The sequence below is a fragment of the Colletotrichum chrysophilum genome, assembly GCF_026319265.1.
Source record: "Colletotrichum chrysophilum strain AFK26 chromosome Unknown scaffold_34, whole genome shotgun sequence".
Lineage (NCBI taxonomy): Eukaryota > Fungi > Ascomycota > Sordariomycetes > Glomerellales > Glomerellaceae > Colletotrichum > Colletotrichum chrysophilum.
In genome coordinates this window covers 314,267-331,309 of record NW_026517321.1, presented here as the reverse complement: position 1 = coordinate 331,309, position 17,043 = coordinate 314,267, and the positions used below count along the sequence as shown (strand labels likewise).

The following is a 17,043-nucleotide window of genomic DNA, read 5'->3' as shown; positions in this document are numbered from 1 at the left end:
AGAATTGTCCCCGAAATTTTTGGATCGAGCTCCAGCCACATCCCACCACCGCACTAGCCACACTACAATCGAGTTCCATTATTATGCCACTAGCCACCGCACCGCCAACCTAAAATCATTCCTCCAACAACACCACAGGAACATTGCCTGGACCATGTACTTGTTCATCGTGCAGAATTTTTCTCGTCAAGGGACCAATCCGATATTTTCTTCTCGAGCTTGCTGTGTGCTCTGAGACTTTGCGGGTGCCTCCAAAGTTCACAGAACATGAAGCCAAAGCGTAAAGCTGACATTTATTGGATGTCTAGAAATGTTCCGATTCGTGCACATTGCCGGTATGGAGAACGATAGGTTGTACTCAGTCGCAGCAAATACATGCACACATGTGCGCTCTATTTCAAGAGACTACATGAAGAAAATACTGCCGTCATGGCTCAACAAAAGAGGTATCATTAGTTATTAGTTTCCTGCTCCCCGACGCCAAGTATGCTCCCAGAGCCCATGTCTTCATACACTTCTCATCAATTATTTACCTTCTAAAAGCCGGACGTCTTGCGATTCATTATGCCAGTACTAAACTGTCTTGCCTTGTCAAGCGTATTCTTCATCCCCATGAACGAGGTACGATGTGACTTTAAGTCAGGTTTACTGCTCAGGTCAGCACATGAACATACATGCTCGGAGACTTTCTTCGGGGTTTAGCTTACCTAGAGTCAAACTCTTGCTGATGCTGAGAATTTGGTGGCGATACACTTTCGAGGCTCAATGAAGACTGCTGCATCGCCGGCTGCATCTGCTGGGGCGGACTCTGCCATCCTCCTGGCATCTGTTGAGGCAAATCAGGGAACGGCTCCTGGCTCTGAGGTGGCGTGTTCCCCGGGCTTGGGCGGTATGATGAAGGGTTGAAAGGGGCGGTGTACGGAGCAATTGGTGGCGCGAGATCGTCGTTCTCCTCCGAGATTCTTCTCTTAGGATACTGCGATGGCAAGCCGAGACCCGCCTGGTACATTGGAGCCCCAGGGTATGACGACGCATTCTGATATGCAGGGCGCTGATCGACAACTGGCTTTGCATCAGAGGTTTGCGCGGGGGGTGGTTGGAACTGGCTTCCAGACAGATTGGAAGGTGTGGGCGAGGGGTTCAAGGCGTATGATGGCGCTGGCTTGCGTCTGATGGGCCCTTGACCAGGAGAGAGCATCGGCTCGCCTGAGAGAGCTTCGCTTGACTGTGTCCATGACATCGGTGGTGCCTTGATGTAAGGCGGTCTGTTGAACCTATCCACCGGGTCTGGCTGCGGTTCAAACTCGTACTTTGAGAGCATCTCCTCCAGCTGTACCTGCTGGGAGTACCTCCTCTGAGACGGCAGCCCCGCGATGGTAGTCGGGGGCATCTCAACCGGGGACATTTCGATCTTCTCCGGCTTGGGAGGAGATGTTCCGAATTGCTGAAGCATCGAGACCTGGGCGGCTATGGCTTCCTCCAGTTCCTGTGACAGCTTCTCGCTGCGAGGCTTGAGAGGGGACGGTGCATGAGGCGAGTCGTCGACCTTGCGAGCGCTGTTCGGGAAAGACTCTGTTCGCGGGGTCTCGTAACTGCTTCTCTTCCTGTCGTCGTCGTCAGATGCCTCTGACATCCTGTCATCGGGATCCTCCCAGTCATCATAGGTGAGACCTTGACGACCGGTTCCAACGCTGCGGACGACCTTTGTGACGGCCGAGTTGCCGTTGTGCATGGCCTTGTTCAGGGCCGACATAATCTCCGAGATACGATCTATGAGGACTTTGGTGCAGTCGTCGTCACCGCCATACTCAATAGCCGACTGAAGAGCATTCTCATTGTCGTGGTTCGTGTGGAAAATGTCGGCTCCGTGGTCCAGGAGAAACTTGACGCAGTCCGCGTCGCCCTCGCGGGCTGCAAGGATCAACGGGGTATCGCCATCACGATCCTCGAGATTGATATCAGCACCAGCGTCGAGCAGAACCTGCAGGGCATCCACCGGCAGGTTGATCACGGCTTCGATCAGCACCGTCGAGTGATCCTGCCCACCAAAGACGTTGACCTCTGCCTTGGCGTTGACGAGCAGCTCCAAGATTGTCTGCTCGCCTCTCATGGCAGCCGCCATGATGGGGAAGGTGTCTTCTCCCGCTCCAAGGTCGGGGTTGACGCCGTGTTCTATCAACAGCGTTACGATTTCCACCTTGCCGGACTCAGCGGCGGCCTGAAGCGCCGTTCCTTGAGGGAAGTTTTCATTCTCGGTGAGTGAGTTGACATCAGCTCCACGATCGAGAAGCTCCTTGACTACGTCGTAGTGCCCTTCTGCCGCGGCGGCTTGCAAGGCCCATCCGTCAGGGGAATTGATGTCGGCTCCCTTGTCGAGGAGCAGGTTGACAATATCGAGGGTGCCGTCGTAAGCAGCGGCAGTCAGAGCTGTACCATACCTGGTCGATGTTAGCAGTGTCTACTATCCCTTGATGAAGGCTACTTACTCATCGCCGGTAGCGTTCGGGTCGACATTGAATGTTTCCAACAGAAGCCTGACCGTCGATTCCTTCTCAAGGTCTGTGGCCTCGTACAAGCTATCATTGAGTGATTCTTTGGAAATGTCCCCGTTAGTGTACTTCCATGCAGCCTCCAGTACCTTGTCCTGATGCTCAGCTGTAGTCGCAGCTTGGCGGAAGAGTTCGTTGCAGTCAAGACCCTGTCGCTTCTCAAGCAGAATCATGACAATCTCCCAGTTCTCCTCCTCAGCCGCTGCCTCCAAAGCCTCTTGGAAGCACTCCTGAGAATGATCATATGTGAAAAGCTTGTTGAAAACATCGACTCTGCCTGACACGGCAGCCTTGACAAACGCCTTGTCAAACTCCTTGGGAGGTAGCTTATCAGCGTAAGTTTGAGTGAGATACTCGAACATGGACAGATCAGCATGCAGACCAGCCAAGGCCAGGGGAGAATCAACGTCGTCGTCCTCAACGGCCAAGGAGACGTTCTTTTCGACGAGAAGCCTGACGGCGTCGGGGTTTCCTGAGGAGATGGCAGCGTTCATCACCGGACCGACGTCTTCTGCGATAGCATTCGCGTTTGCTCCTTTTTGGATCAATTTATTCATGATCTTGACGTGACCGGCATTGGCAGCCATATGCAACGGCGTCTCCTGCCCAATGTCGATACCATCATCAATGTTGGCGCCACGTTTAAGGAGCTCATCAACCGTGTTGGGCCGTCCAATGTAAGCCGCAAAATGAAGCTAACAACACATTAGTGGACAACTCAAGCTTATAAGTAGCAAGAAGCACTTACGGGGGTGTTTGTGAGTTCATCCCGCTTGTTGATCTCATCTTCGTGTCCATTCTGAATCAGGGCCGAGACGAGCTGCCTGTAGCCAACAGCAGCGGCGATGTGGAGTGCGGTAAGATGCTTGGCCTGGAAGCTTACCAGAGCCTTGGTCGTGTGCATGTACACGAGCAACCAACGGTATCGAATGAGCGACTCCTTCTCCCAGAAATCGTCTTCGCTGAGATCCTCAGCGATCTCGATGGTAGACTTGCTTGCATGGTGTAGCCAGTGCTTGACGGGGTAAGCTAAATACTTGCCATCAAGACTTTGCGCCTCCTCGACCTCATCGTCTTCCATTTGGTGGTAATTGTGCATGGAATCCTCATCCCAATCGCTTTCGTCGTCTGACTCTTCTTCCTCTGACTCACTTCCGTTACCGTCGTCCTCATCGGCATCGGACTCTTCGCCATTTTCGCTGCTTGCCGCTTGTGAGCCTCCATGCTCCTCTGTATCGGTTTCTTCGGCAGGCTTCTCGACAGGCGGGAAATCGAAGGCTTGCTTGATATGGGCCAAGCAACGCAGGGCAATGATGCCGTGTTGCCACTTGCTTTCGTCTCCAGACATGCCCAGAGTCTTCTTCGAGGTCTCCTTCTCCAGGAGGTGCTCCCTGACGACAGTGTCCATGAAAACAATGGTGTTTTCTGACCTTCCGCTGCGTGTCACTACCAGTAATGGCCTGCACTTCTTGACCAAACTTTGCAACTCAGCTTTTCCTTCTTCAGTCGCAGGAAATCCAGCCAGCACGGCAAGCTCATCTTCTGTCGGTTCCTCGAAAGTGAGGACGAGTGTTCGCAACAATTCCTTGATCTTGTCTGCATCCTTCTCATTCGCACGGAAAATCTGCAACCAAGCAGCATCGAGCAAAGCCTTCAGCTCCTGGGGCATTCCCTCTAGTATGTGTCGAATCCTCAGGTCGCTCTCAGCCTCGGAAAGTTCCGCAAGTTGCATGCAGGAAAGCTTGATCCACTGACTGTTGGACGCACGCTTGCCGATGAGACTGCTGGCAAAGTAGGTGAGTGCCTTGTTGTAATTCTTTGCACTGCCGAGCTCCTGGACTTTCTCCTGAGCGGTTTTGCGTAGCTCGAGTTGTACCTGGTCCGAGTATTTGTCTTCTTCAAGATCGATGAGCCGGATGCCCTCAACCTTCAATGCATCCTCGACATTCTGAACTTCCCTGCTTGTGAGGAGCCACCTGGTTGAGACCCTCTTCTCGTCCTCGTGCTTGAGCTCTTCCATCTCCGCGTGTAGAAATCTCATTAGCTTGATGGTCGACTCGGCATCTTCTGGTAGCACATGCAGGTTGTTCATGACAAAGTACACCCTTCGTCCAATGAACTCGTCCATTAGCATGTCCTGGAGGGTTTGCCAAAGATTTTCGACCGTCAAGTTCGCCTGGGTCTTTGAGGAGTCTTCGCCCTTCTTCTTCACGAAATGCTTCGCATACACGGATAAAGAAGGTTGTTGATTGATTAGTTGGCGAATCAGCGACTTCAGCAAGTCCTCCGCAGTCGAAAAATCCGACGAAGGATCGCAGAAGAAATATGCAAGGAGTACCGATCCTCGTCCATGGCTCTGCTTCTCGTCGGCTTGAATCATGTTGTCGATGTCGCGAAGTGTCGCCATGGTCGCTCGTGTCTTGCCCCTTCCTTCGGGTCCTCGGATGAACAAGGCCTGCCCACGAGACCTCGACGCAGCGGGTTCGACCTCGCCAGAGTCTTTAAGCCAGTCTAAATACTCTGTCTCCCTTGGGATCCAAGTCGATGGTGGGAACTGGGGCGCAAGGATCCTCCTCTTCTTCACAACCTGTCCACCGTTTAGGAGCTCCATGACACCATTGACCGTCTCTTGATCAATTCCACGTGTCGAGTTGAGGCGATTCTTCACGACAAGACTGGCGCCGTGGATGAGTCGTTTGAGGGGTTCTCTAACAAGCTGGTATCGAGAGTCCTTGAAGTCGCTGAACTTGACGAGATCTCGGTGATTCGCCGCCAAAGCCATGTCTTCAATGCCTGGAAGTGTTGCAGACTCTCTTGAGACGAAGTCTTGCACCTTCTTGGGTACGACCGCTTTGGCAATCTTCGACATGGCAGCGCCGTACTTCTCCTGGGTGAAATCGGTTGGGTGGTTTTCGTAAAAGCAGAAAAGCTGAATCTCAGGACTGATCTTACGAACTAAACGCAAGAAGTCATTCTTTAGCTCATTCAAGCCCTCGTCTCCAGGCGTCATCATCTTGACTAGAGCCGAAGACTTGGTGTATCCCAAGTGCTCGCCAAAATCACCGAGCAAGGCGGCTACGGCAGCAACTTGAGCACCGCCAAAGGGCGTTCCGAAGAAAGCACATCCTGCGATGCACTCGAACATCCTGGGGAACACGTCCCTATATGTGTCTGCAGCGAGAGTAATTGCCTGCGTAGTCTGTCAAACTTACGGATCTCGTGCTAGACGCGGTTTACATACCTTGGCAATGACCAAACCTCCCATGCTATGTCCGATGAACACTATAGGGCGGTCTCTGATTCCCTGTCTTCTGATGAGCAAAATTCCCACCGAATAATCCGAGTGAGGTTACCTCTCGGTTGGCTTGAAGGCCTTCCAACATGGATTTCGCAATGTCCCTCATGAAAGATTTGACCTTGAGATCCCCAACCCATGCTGATTCATACTGATACAGCAAGATGCGAGCTTTTGGAAAGTCCCTGGCGAGACCATCCTTCTTGTTGCTCGAATCCGAAGACGGTTTTGAAGTGCCATCGTAGACACCAGTCGCCCAGTTGAAACCTGTCTCCGACTTCCAACTGTCCTCCGGATGAGCGCCCAAGCCTGGCACGAAGACAATGCTGTTCACCAGTTAGAATCAAAACCTCAAACTCACTCAGCCGATAAGATGCGGCATACTCAACGTCGATTGCTGATGCAGAACCATTCTCTTTCTGAGGATTATACAGCTCCTTGAAGCCCTGCTGAACCGTCTGATACGTCGTCCTGGGCTTCGGACCACCCGGACCCCCGTGAGGCGCCCTTCTCGTTCCTGCTCGCCGCAGAGACATGGTGATGCCGCCGTTGTTGAGACAAGTTTAGCTAAACAACAACGAAGAAAGTGCTCCCGAGGACGGGAGAAAGAAAGGTTTGAACAAGATCATAATAGAGATCATGAGACTTCCCAGGCAGCGGCGTAGCAGAGGCAGGCAGGCGGTGCCTGTAAGGCTGTCAGTCCGGGGTCTAGATGCCCCCGGTAGACCAGTTGGGTCCCCCTGCAGCCAGGCGGCCCGAAACGACCTTAGCGGCGTCAGCCACCCATGCATTGTCATCCTACGATGCCAACGCCTGTCCGACTGCGCCAATAGTCTATTCAGCTCGATTGCAGCTGCCTCTAATTTTGTAGCGCCGTTCCACTGGTCAGAATTTAGCGTTGCTGAGTTCGTCTCTTTTCGGGATCCAGGCGAGTCTGTCGATGTCCGGCTGCGCAGAGAACCCCCTTGCCTGCATGCTGCGGTTCTTCATCTTAAGTGACATGGGAGCCTCCGTTTTAGACCCCAAGAAATTTAGATGCCTATTGCTCCTTTGCAGCCTGCTGAGATCAACAAAGACCATGCGGTCCAATGGGTGCTTTTGGCCTTACTAACATAACTCGCTTGAGTTTGTGGGCGGAAGCAATTCGACGAGACCTTCGGTGATCCAGAAAAGAACTTCTGTCAAGATCGCTGGTCCGGCCAACACCCTGCGCAGCGAGGACCGTGATATCCTTTGGCAAGACAGCCGACTCAGGTGCCAGGACCGACAGCTTGGATCACACTTCATGCTTGAAAAACTCCGGCTTACAAACTCAACCCGCATCTCTCGAGTCGCACCATGGATCGGCCGGCGTCTGTGCCTTTCACCGTCCGCGTCCTCGATGACGGCTTCAATCATGCAACCACTCCCGCAAGGGCCTCGCCGCCCGGAGCCTTTGGCGACCTCCTCCCGGCAACCAGCCGAGCACAACACGACCACATAACCGTGCCGCGAGCCGACGACCCAGAGTTCCTGGGCCGAGAGCTCTTCGTCCGACGTCTGAACGATGTCCAGGACCTCCTCTGGATTTGCGGGCGTCCGATGCCCCCGAGGCCCCTCCACTATCAGTTGCTCACCTCGCGGGAGATTCACGTCACAGAGAACCCCGAGCTTCACCTAGTATGGGCCAAGAACCGCATCTTCGTCAAGCCGATACCCCGGTGGCTGCTGGACCCAGACTTCTGGGCCGCACACCTGCTTGTCACCACCACCACCACCGACAATGGCACCAGCAGTAGTGACGGAAAGAGACATCAGCCCGATCCGCGAAGGGAGCTGGTCGCCTGCGCGCTCGGATTCTTGTTCTCCTACACGGCCCTCGTCGCGTACGAGAGCGACTTCCGCATAGCCGTTGAAAAGGGCCTCATGCCGCCGCAAGTCAGCTGGGACCGGTGGAGGGCATTATCGGCGCAAATCGTGCAGAACCACTGTTATGCGTCCGTAAACCCGCGCTACTGGTACGGCGAGCTCCGACTGAGCCGCTTGAACAAGATCTATCGGGTCCGCCTGGGGTATTTGCTCCGGGGGTACTCCAAGGTTGCTTCTCATGCGGTTTATGAGGACCTGCTCCGGGACAACTTTGCGGCGCTGGCTGCGGTTCTTGGTTATGTCGTCATTGTCCTCACAGCGATGCAAGTTGGGCTGGCCACTGATCAGCTCGTGGGCGACAAGTTGTTCCAGAGCGTGAGCTATGGCTTCACCGTCTTCTCTATACTGGCTCCTCTCATTGCTTGCTTCGGCATCGTTGCCATCGTAGTGGTTATGTTTGTGAGTAGTTGGATGGTGACCAAGGTTTATGAGAAAAAGAGGTTCCGGGAGATGGGAGTCGAGCCTTTTTGGAGAGATCGGACCGGCAGCCGATATGTGCAGGTAGCGACTAAACAAGATATGTCTGAGTAGACAGAAACTCAAAGGACAAGAAATGATATTAAAAGGAGGTAGGCATTAAGGAATAATGAATGCCCATTCACAGTGGTCAGAAGTGACGTTTCTAATTAGATGAGCTCACCTGCATTGTCTCTGGAGAATGAGAAGGTGGGAGCTAGAGGACTGAGGTGGAAAAGAAGCCGTCCACTGGTGGTGCCGTTGGGGCTACGTACTTCAAGGCACCGCCCTGTAACGCCCCGCGTGCTCAAACAACCCCGCTAGTGGACCCTGATCGGCTGTGCCACAGTGCACTACCTACCTAATTCAACGTCACTGGGAAGCTCTCACAAGCTCAACTCATTCACCAAACATCGCGAATCGTGCTCGCAGCCGAAACATCACAAACCTCCTCCTCTTCCAACAGACTCTCTCTCTACCGCACCTCATAATGTCTGCTGAGAACCCTAAGCTTGAGCGGCATTGCCTTGTCACTGTCGGCGCAACCGCCCGCTTTACCCAACTGCTCACTGAAGTCGTCTCGCCTACCTTCCTCGACTTCCTCGTTGGCGACCGCTACACCCACCTGACCCTCCAATGCGGCAAAGACTATGAGCATTTTTCTCGAAATATTCTCCCCACGCTAGTTCCTCGCTGGCCAACGCTCGAGATCACTGCCTTCGACTTCGTCGACGATCTCACCGTCGAAATGACAAAGTGCCAAGCCGCTACTGGCCGTGAGAGAGGGGTTGTAATCTGCCATGCAGGTAATGTCATGAGAATCCCGAGTTGAATTGGGCCCAATGATGGAATACCAAGCTGACAGACGATAAACGAAGGCACCGGAACCATCCTCGACGGCATGCGCGTCAACGTGCCCCTCGTCGTCGTCCCGAACCCGACCCTCAAGGATAACCACCAAGTCGAGCTGGCCGAGGAGATCCAGCGCCAGGGTTACGGGATCTGGGGCCATCTCGGCGACATCTCATATGCACTGGAACAGCTTGTTCTGCAGCTTGATAAGACCAAGGTGCAGTTCAAGCCTCACTCCGTGAAGGAGGATGCCGAGCCTCTCAACGTCGACTTGTGGCAGGTCACCAGTGCTATGCTGGGACGCTACGCTGTAGAGACACCTCAGCCTACAAACAGGACAGGTGCGGGCAATGGGGGCTCGGGGGAGGTCCAGCGTGAGGAGGTGGCTCAGATGACGATGGGCTAGATTCCCATGCAGTGGACACCTTCCCGATATTACTTCGGCATAAATTGATGAATCACGAGCCGAGAAAAAGGGGGAAGACGGTTGGCATGGACGGTATGATCGGAAAAGAAACTGGCTTTTAGACACGGAGATACCCCATTTTAACAGGCGTTGGTTGGTGTAACGTCATTTCGCTTTTCATTCAGTCATCATGACTCTACAAGACAATAGTCTACAGAGAAACAGGAAATTACTGAAGTCCAGACACAGCCCAGACCTTAATCGCAGCATCAACTCCCACACTTGCCACCTTGGAACCATCTCCAACCCAGGCAACGCCGTTGACGCCGTCTTTGTGTGCGTTAAGAGCCTTGACACGGCTACCAGGCTTCGCCAAGCTCCACACATACACGTTCGTGTCCAAAGCTCCAGATACCGCGTGGGTTGCGGCATCATTCCAGCTGATGCAAGTGACCCTCGCGGTATGCGCTGACCATCTGTCAGTGGCGACCTCCCAGTCACCTAACTTATACGCCACAATCTTGCCGATCTGGTTTCCGACAGCAAGATATTGGCCATCCTTGGAGAAGGAAAGACAGGAGATCTGAGAGGTAGACTTGTCGAGCGACTTGACCTCGGAGAGCTTCCCAGAGCCGTCCGCGGTGTAAATCTTAACCGAGTTGCCGGAACCAACCGCTACAGTTGAGCCATATGCGCCAACGGCGAGAGGAGCATATCCGAGACGGTTCTCCGCCACCAGCTGGTTCTTCTCGTAGACGTCCACTCCCTCGGTAGTCGCCACGTACAACTTTCCTTTTGTAGCCACAACACCCTTAGGTTGCGCAGAGAGCTTGACGGAATCGCCAACGAAGGTGTTGGCAGACTCATCGACAGTCCGGAGAGTGTCATCCCAGCCAACACTGAAGGTCTGTCCAGCTTCAGCGCTAAACTGAGTGACCTGGTTCGAGTGCGCCTGGCCGTCAACAACACTTCCAACACCGGATTCAACATCCCATTGACAGACACGGCCGTCGAAGCTTCCGGTCCACAGCGTCTTGCCCTGTCCATCAGATGAAGTCCCAAGGGCTGTGATGTTCTTGTTGTGTCCCTGCACGATTCTGCTAGGCTTGTCGCTTCCCTCGTTAAGGTAAATCAGGTCGCCATCGAGGTTCAAGCTGATGATCAAGCCATCGCTTCGTCCGTGTGGCCATACGACACCGACTTGCTGATCACCAATGCTAACGCCATCGCCGAACTTCCACGTCTGCGTCGCTTTGCCAGACTCGACATCCCAAACTCTGACCGTCTGATCCGCGCTGGCAGTGACGAACTTGGTGCCGTCCTCGGACCAAGAGACGGCAAAAATGCTGCCAGTGTGCTCTCCCTCGCCGATCTGCTTTGTTGGTTCGCCCGTCTTGCCATCATACAGCTGAATACGCTTGTCTGCGCCGACCGTCACAAGTAGGCTGCCGTCAGGAGAGAAGGCGGTTCCGAAGACGAAGCCACGGTGAATAGAGGCGTGCTTAGAGTTGAACTTGAAAGGGGCTCCGTGCAAGAAGCAGATGGAACTGTCGTCCGAGACGGTTGCTGCGCGCAGCGGACGTTGTTGCCTTACGGCGACGGAGTTGACAACTTTTGAGTGACCGCTGATTTCGCCCACCGAGTTGCCACTGTCTGCCGTAATGCAGTGTCCGAATCGCTCTTTGCCGTCTCCGACTGCGATGATGCGCTGGGAGTCGCCATCCCATCCGATGTCGTTGATGCGGCCCGAGATGATGTGGTACTCGCCTGGCCATGTGTCAGCGGGTTAAGCTGGGCAAGCTGGAGATCATAGTGTACCCTTTGTATTTTCGGCCTCGACCGCGTCCCAGACTCGTACAGAACCCGACACGTCACCACTGGCCACGTAAAAGCCGCTTGGAGAGAAGCGAGCGACGCTGGTTTGGGCCGTGTGGCCGGTGTATTGCTTGCTTACGGAAGGGTTGTCGATTGATCTGAGGAAAATGGATTTGCCGGCCTGTATGTGCATTGTTGTTAGTCGCGAATCATCGAATCTAGACAGCCTGAATCAACTGACCGCGTACGCGATACGCTCGCCCTTCTTGTCGGTCGACAGCTGTGTTGGCTGGCCTCGCTGCGTGGCGGGCGAGGCAGCTAGGATCTTTTCGATGTTGACAGACATGATGGAGCCAAGTGTCCAGAAAGCCTGTGTGAAAGTTTGCTACTGGGATCAAGACACAATGAGAGAACAACGAACGATTCCAAAATGTTTGGAGAGGTGAAATGGGTCAAGTGTCAGCTTTCCCAGGCAACGCAATGGCGGTCGACAATGTGGGAACCTGGACCTGGGACCTGGCGATCCTGGTCCGTATGGAGGGGCAGTGCTTCTTGCGTTCGATTTGGTGCTAGTGCGGGGCAGAATGACGTTCGTTTGGATCCAACAGAGGCAGCTGCGGTTCCATCCCCCTTCACCATCGAAGTATCCCAGTTGCAGAAGCCATAGCTACCTAAAAAAAAAAGTTCAAGACCTGGGAACTCTACCAGCAACTGATCGACGCCAAATGAATGCGTCGCAGCGCATGCGTCGATCGCTCAGCCTGGGATCGCCTACAGAAAGTCGCTTTAGGTCAGTCGTGCAAGCTTACTTGTATCCACTATTTGAACTATAAGAGTCAACTTTTGGCGACGGAGAATCATCGGTGAACGGGTATTCCGTGTACACAGCGTCCTCATTGGCGCAATCGGTTTAGCGCGTCCGACTTTTACAGCTTGCATAAGGCCATTGAAATCGGAAGGTTGTGGGTTCGAGTCCCACATGAGGAGAGATTATTTTTGAATCTCGTGGCGATGATTCTTCATCCACGCTCTATTTCTTTTTGAATGAAGTGAAGAAATTAAGGCCCTTCCTTACAGATGTTCTTGTGTAATTAAACTGTAGATTTTGAGTGGTCTCCTCCCTCTGTAAACGCTTTAAGCAAGTAAGTCAAACAGAGTATTAAGTTCGTTACAGACCACCATAGTGAATTGGAAACCACACGGAAGAGAATGGCTAGTTGTGATTAACCACATAACATGACTTCAAAGCAGCCTCCGCTTCTTGCCTTGAATGGCCTAATAGTCATGAGATCATGTGACACGCATCGAGAACGTGACAGTGGCACAGTCAAAAGCTGGGAACAATAAAAAAAAGAACAGGTAGACGACGAGGTAAATCCCGATAAGCTTTGATGCGTTCAGGGACGCAGAGGTGGCAGCACTTGAAGCACGCTTGCAAGTAAAGAAGTAGCTCGGACGGTCCGCCGGGTATGATTTCTTCAAAATAAGGCGAAGCTTGCATTGGGGATTGTCAGGAGGAGCTTTTATCTCCAAGGCCTGAACGAGGGCCGCTTTACCGGTCCCTTCAGTGCTCTCCTAGTTATCTAGTTGACTCTGTCCCTTCCCAGTCCACGACCTTCATCTGCGCCCTCAGTGATAGCCTCATATATGAGTCAGCTTAACGAGGATCGAATAGCTTCCTCTCATCCAGGAGACGGACGTCCTTACTTAGACCCGATCTTTGTGATAACCTTATATGTAACCCAGTAGCCGAAGCCAGAGCTGGCTGCCACTATAGAGAGCGAGAGAGTGTACAAATATTTTTCTTAGACCGCACACGAGAAGCGAGCCAGAAAATTCACGTAACAGGGAACTTGGCAATACGGACGTACTAAGGGGCCGCAAAAGATTCTGTAACTCCGAAGAGCCATTTCATTCTCGTAAAATATGATTTACTACAAAGTACACACCGGCAAAAGTCGAGGCCATCTATCGCGAAAGCCATGTGAGGATCTCCTAGAAATAACAACTCAGGGTCGTACCAGACCAAACGCCTTTTCTATCACAGCCACCGCCAGGTGAAGCTTTACCCGCACCAAAAGAACCGTGTGAAATCATGTAGCTGACCCAACCGTCTATTTCTTCTTGCCCTTGGTTTTGCTCTTCGCATTGGTTGTGGATTTCGTAGAGGCGACGCTCGACGCTCTTGAGGGTGCTGCAGATGTGTTCTTGCTGCCCGCTTCTGACTTGACGTTGTCCAAAGCCTTATTCTGAACTTCTTGTTAGCCATATTCACGTACTAGCTTTTCTTCTGACTCTTACCTTGACGCCGTTCTTGGCCTTCTTCTTAGCGGGAGCCATGCCGAGAATGCTGTCCTCATCGTTCTCCTCGTCATCGGCGGCCTCTCTCTTGACCTTGCCGTTGACACCGTTCGCGCCCTTAGTCGGATGGACATCCTCGAACTCCTTGACGATTGTAGTCAAAAGCGTGGTGCAACGACGGCTGAGCTCTACAGGCGTCCTGCTGAGGAAGAACCAGTCGAAGCGGAACAGAGGGCTCACAGAGATCTCGTCACGCATCTTCTCGTACAAGCCAGGGGAGTCAATGCCGAACTTATCGAGCAGCACCAACAAGAACCTGTCCTCCTCCTCCGTGTATACCTTTTTGTTGGTAGTTGAGACAGAGTAATTGATCTTCAGTTGCTGCAAGGGGACGCGGTACTGGGACATCTTCTTGCGAAGCAGCTTCCGTTGGTGCTCGATCTTGCGCATGCGCTCCTCGCCGTCTTCGATAACCTTGATGTACTTGTTGTAGTCGGCGATTTCCGTGTAACGCTGCCAGAAGACCTTGGCATACTGCTTGACCTCAGCGGCCGTCTTGTCGTTAATGTCCTCAGCAATGCTCTCGTAATCGTTGCGACCGTAGCGACCAGAGGCATTAATGAACTGCTGGAAGTCACGACGGTTCCACTCGCCGAAGCCTTGTTGCGACAGTCGTTGCTTCTCCTCCAGCTCCTCTTCGTTAAGCGGCGTAGCATCATCGATTTCCTGTTGGTCCAAAGCACGCTCTTGCTCTCTTTCCTCCAGCTTGTCATCCTCGCCATCGGGGAGAGGGACCTTGTAGCCAATCTCCTTGCGATAATACGCCGTCTCACGGTCCTGGAGCTCTCGGAGACGAACTGGGTAGAACTGGTAGTCGTGGACGGGAACTTGCTTCGGCGCCCTGGGCGCCTTGGGCTTGTTGTCCTTCTCCTTGGGAGGATACATTGTCTGCCGGAAATACTTGTCCATGGAGTAGGACTGCTCCTTTCTCTCACGCTTGGCCGGGTTGATCCAGTTCATACCGATGTCCTTCTTGTTGGTCTTGAAGTCCTCGCCATTCCAAGTGTAAGCAGATTCGGAAGTGAAATTCTGCAGATCGTCAATGCCGAGCTTCTCGTACTTGGCATTCAGCTCCTTGGTTCTCGTCTCACCAGAGGCGAGAATCTCATCAATATCGTCCTCTTCGACATCGGCGCCCTTGGAGGCTAGGGAACCGGTGGCGCCCTTACTCTGGAACACCTTCTCGGCACCGTGTTGGATCATGGACAGCAGTTCGTCCTTGTTTGCAGCCGCCTTCGCAGCCGTCTGAGCCCGACCTTGCTGGATAACAAGCTGGTCCAGACGGAGCTTTTGAGCTGCTCTCTCCAAGACCTTCTCTTCGATCGCGTTGTCCGTAACGAATCGATAAACAACAACTTGCTTGGTTTGGCCGATACGATGAGCACGATCCATGGCCTGCAGGTCAGCTTGAGGGTTCCAATCGCTGTCGTAGAGGACAACGATATCAGCAGTGGTAAGATTGATGCCCAGACCTCCGGCTCTTGTGGTGAGCAGGAAGATAAACTTCTCAGACCCCGGCTTGTTGTACTCGTCGATGGCAGCAATACGGTCCTCGTGTGCCGTGCCACCATCAATACGGCAGTACTTGTACTGCCTGAAGACGCAGTAATCCTCAAGGATGTCCAAGAGACGACTCATCTGAGAAAAGATGAGAACTCTGCTACCTTGCTTCTGCATTCTGTTCAAAAGCTTGTCAAGAACAACCATCTTGCCGGCATTGTAAACGAGATGCTCATCAGTGGTATACGGCGGACCGGGCTCAGCTCCTTCGAACAGGTAAGGGTGGTTGCAGCACTTTCGCAGCTGCATCACAATGTTCAGAAGTCTTGTCTTGGACTCGCGCTTTCCGTTGGCACCGTTGACAGCGTCAATGTCCTTCTCCAGGATCTTTTGATACCACTTGATCTGCATCTCAGACATACCCAGGTAAACGTTGACCTCCTTCTTGGGCAGAAGACTCTTCTCCACATCACTCTTGACTCTTCGAAGCAAGAACGGTCTCAACACGCGGTGAAGCTGCTGAACGACCGTGTCCTGGTCACGATCCTGGCCAGAGAACCATTGATCGAAAGCTTCAGAGTCACCAAAGACGTCGGGAAGCAAGAAGTTGAGCAGAGCCCACAGCTCATGCAGGTTATTCTGGAGGGGTGTACCGGTGATGAGTAGTCTGTTTCGGGAGTTGAACAGACGGATGACCTGGGCCAACGATGATTCCTCGTTCTTGATACGGTGCGCCTCGTCGATGATGATATATTCCCAAGCGAATTTCCTGAGGTGTGCCTTCTCGCGCAGAACCATCTCGTAACTCGTGATGCAGACATCAAAGTCCTCTGAGACCAATCGATCATTGATGAGGTTGTGGCGCTCCTCCTTGGCACCCTGAAGCACAAGGACGTTAACTTCGGGCGTCCACTTCTCAAATTCTCTCTTCCAGTTGTCCAATGTCGACTTCGGAACAATGACGATGTGAGGTCCAGTGATGTCCATGATGTGCCGCAGGTAGCCCAAGAAGGAAATCGTCTGCAATGTCTTGCCAAGACCCATCTCGTCAGCAAGAATGCCCGAGATACCGTTCTCGTGGAGAGAGATTAGCCAGTTGAGACCAGCGACCTGGTAGTCTCTCATGGTTCCCTGAATGAAGGCGGGTGACTCGCGGAAGACGGTCTCGGCAGAGCCTCCGTGCTTCTCATCGCGAAGAAGCTCGGCATCTTCCTCGGCTTCGGTCCGACGGCGTCTCTCGTTGTTCGCGCCTCCTTGACGCGCCCCGCCCTTCTTGCTTTTTGAAGCTTCCGCATTCTGTCGATCAATCTCGGTCATGATTTCGCGGATTTTAGGGTTGGGGTTTGTTTCGATGAAGTGGCGGAAAAGGTCTGTCAGGCCAAGCAGGTATCGAAATCGTCGAATACTGTCCTCTTCCTGTTCAAAAGTATCAATTAGCGTCCGCCAACCGAAGGTCGCCCATCAAAGAAAGAATTATTTGGGCTTGGAAGTACCTTGGATTCGCCCAGTCTGTCGTGCTTTTTGCCGAAGATGCTGCGACGCAGCTGATTGGCTTCGGAACGTCTTTTGCGACCATCTCCAACGGGCTCGCCAGCAACGCTACTAGCTGTGGTATTCGGATTGGTGTCTGAGTCGGTGTAGTCGGGAGTCTCGTCAACCTCCTATATGCACGTCAGCTGCAAGGCTTCGTTTGTAGGGGGCTGTCGCGGGGCCTAACACCGCAACAACGAGAGGACATGAAAGATTGCAACGTACCATCTCTTCGGCATGGTTGACTTCTGGGGCGTCGGACATTGACGCGTCGGTGTCGACCACGGCAGCTCTTGAGCGAGAGGGCGCCATCTTGATGGCCGTAAATCACTTTACGCGACTTACACGCGTTTCGCAAGATACCACGACGC

The 17,043-nt window shown here is 53.1% G+C and overlaps 5 protein-coding genes and 1 non-coding gene across 6 annotated transcripts; 3 read left to right on the top strand and 3 right to left on the bottom strand.

The window, feature by feature from the left end:
• Positions 1-703: 703 nt before the first annotated feature.
• On the bottom strand, positions 704-6,380 carry COL26b_005221 (uncharacterized protein; the record flags this gene model as incomplete). The annotated part of the gene is made up of 6 exons (XM_053178074.1): positions 704-2,438; positions 2,487-3,244; positions 3,298-5,739; positions 5,791-5,853; positions 5,903-6,170; positions 6,229-6,380. The coding sequence occupies 6 exons, from the start codon at positions 6,378-6,380 to the stop codon at positions 704-706; spliced, it is 5,418 nt and encodes a 1,805-aa protein (XP_053038033.1).
• An 802-nt stretch (positions 6,381-7,182) lies between these two features.
• Positions 7,183-8,283, top strand: COL26b_005220 (uncharacterized protein; the record flags this gene model as incomplete). The annotated part of the gene is made up of 1 exon (XM_053178073.1): positions 7,183-8,283. One exon carries the CDS (start codon positions 7,183-7,185, stop codon positions 8,281-8,283), a length of 1,101 nt encoding a protein of 366 aa, XP_053038032.1.
• Positions 8,284-8,698: 415 nt separating this feature from the next.
• Positions 8,699-9,466, top strand: COL26b_005219 (uncharacterized protein; the record flags this gene model as incomplete). Its single annotated transcript, XM_053178072.1, has 2 exons — positions 8,699-8,984; positions 9,087-9,466. The coding sequence occupies 2 exons, from the start codon at positions 8,699-8,701 to the stop codon at positions 9,464-9,466; spliced, it is 666 nt and encodes a 221-aa protein (XP_053038031.1).
• Positions 9,467-9,695: 229 nt separating this feature from the next.
• Positions 9,696-11,627, bottom strand: COL26b_005218 (uncharacterized protein; the record flags this gene model as incomplete). Its single annotated transcript, XM_053178071.1, has 3 exons — positions 9,696-11,233; positions 11,285-11,462; positions 11,523-11,627. 3 exons carry the CDS (start codon positions 11,625-11,627, stop codon positions 9,696-9,698), a joined length of 1,821 nt encoding a protein of 606 aa, XP_053038030.1.
• Positions 11,628-12,171: 544 nt separating this feature from the next.
• COL26b_005217 lies at positions 12,172-12,268 on the top strand. The gene has a single exon. It is a non-coding gene; the product is annotated as a tRNA-Lys (tRNA).
• Positions 12,269-13,395: 1,127 nt separating this feature from the next.
• Positions 13,396-16,984, bottom strand: COL26b_005216 (uncharacterized protein; the record flags this gene model as incomplete). Its single annotated transcript, XM_053178070.1, has 4 exons — positions 13,396-13,530; positions 13,583-16,558; positions 16,636-16,803; positions 16,898-16,984. 4 exons carry the CDS (start codon positions 16,982-16,984, stop codon positions 13,396-13,398), a joined length of 3,366 nt encoding a protein of 1,121 aa, XP_053038029.1.
• Between the last annotated feature and the right edge of the window lie 59 nt (positions 16,985-17,043).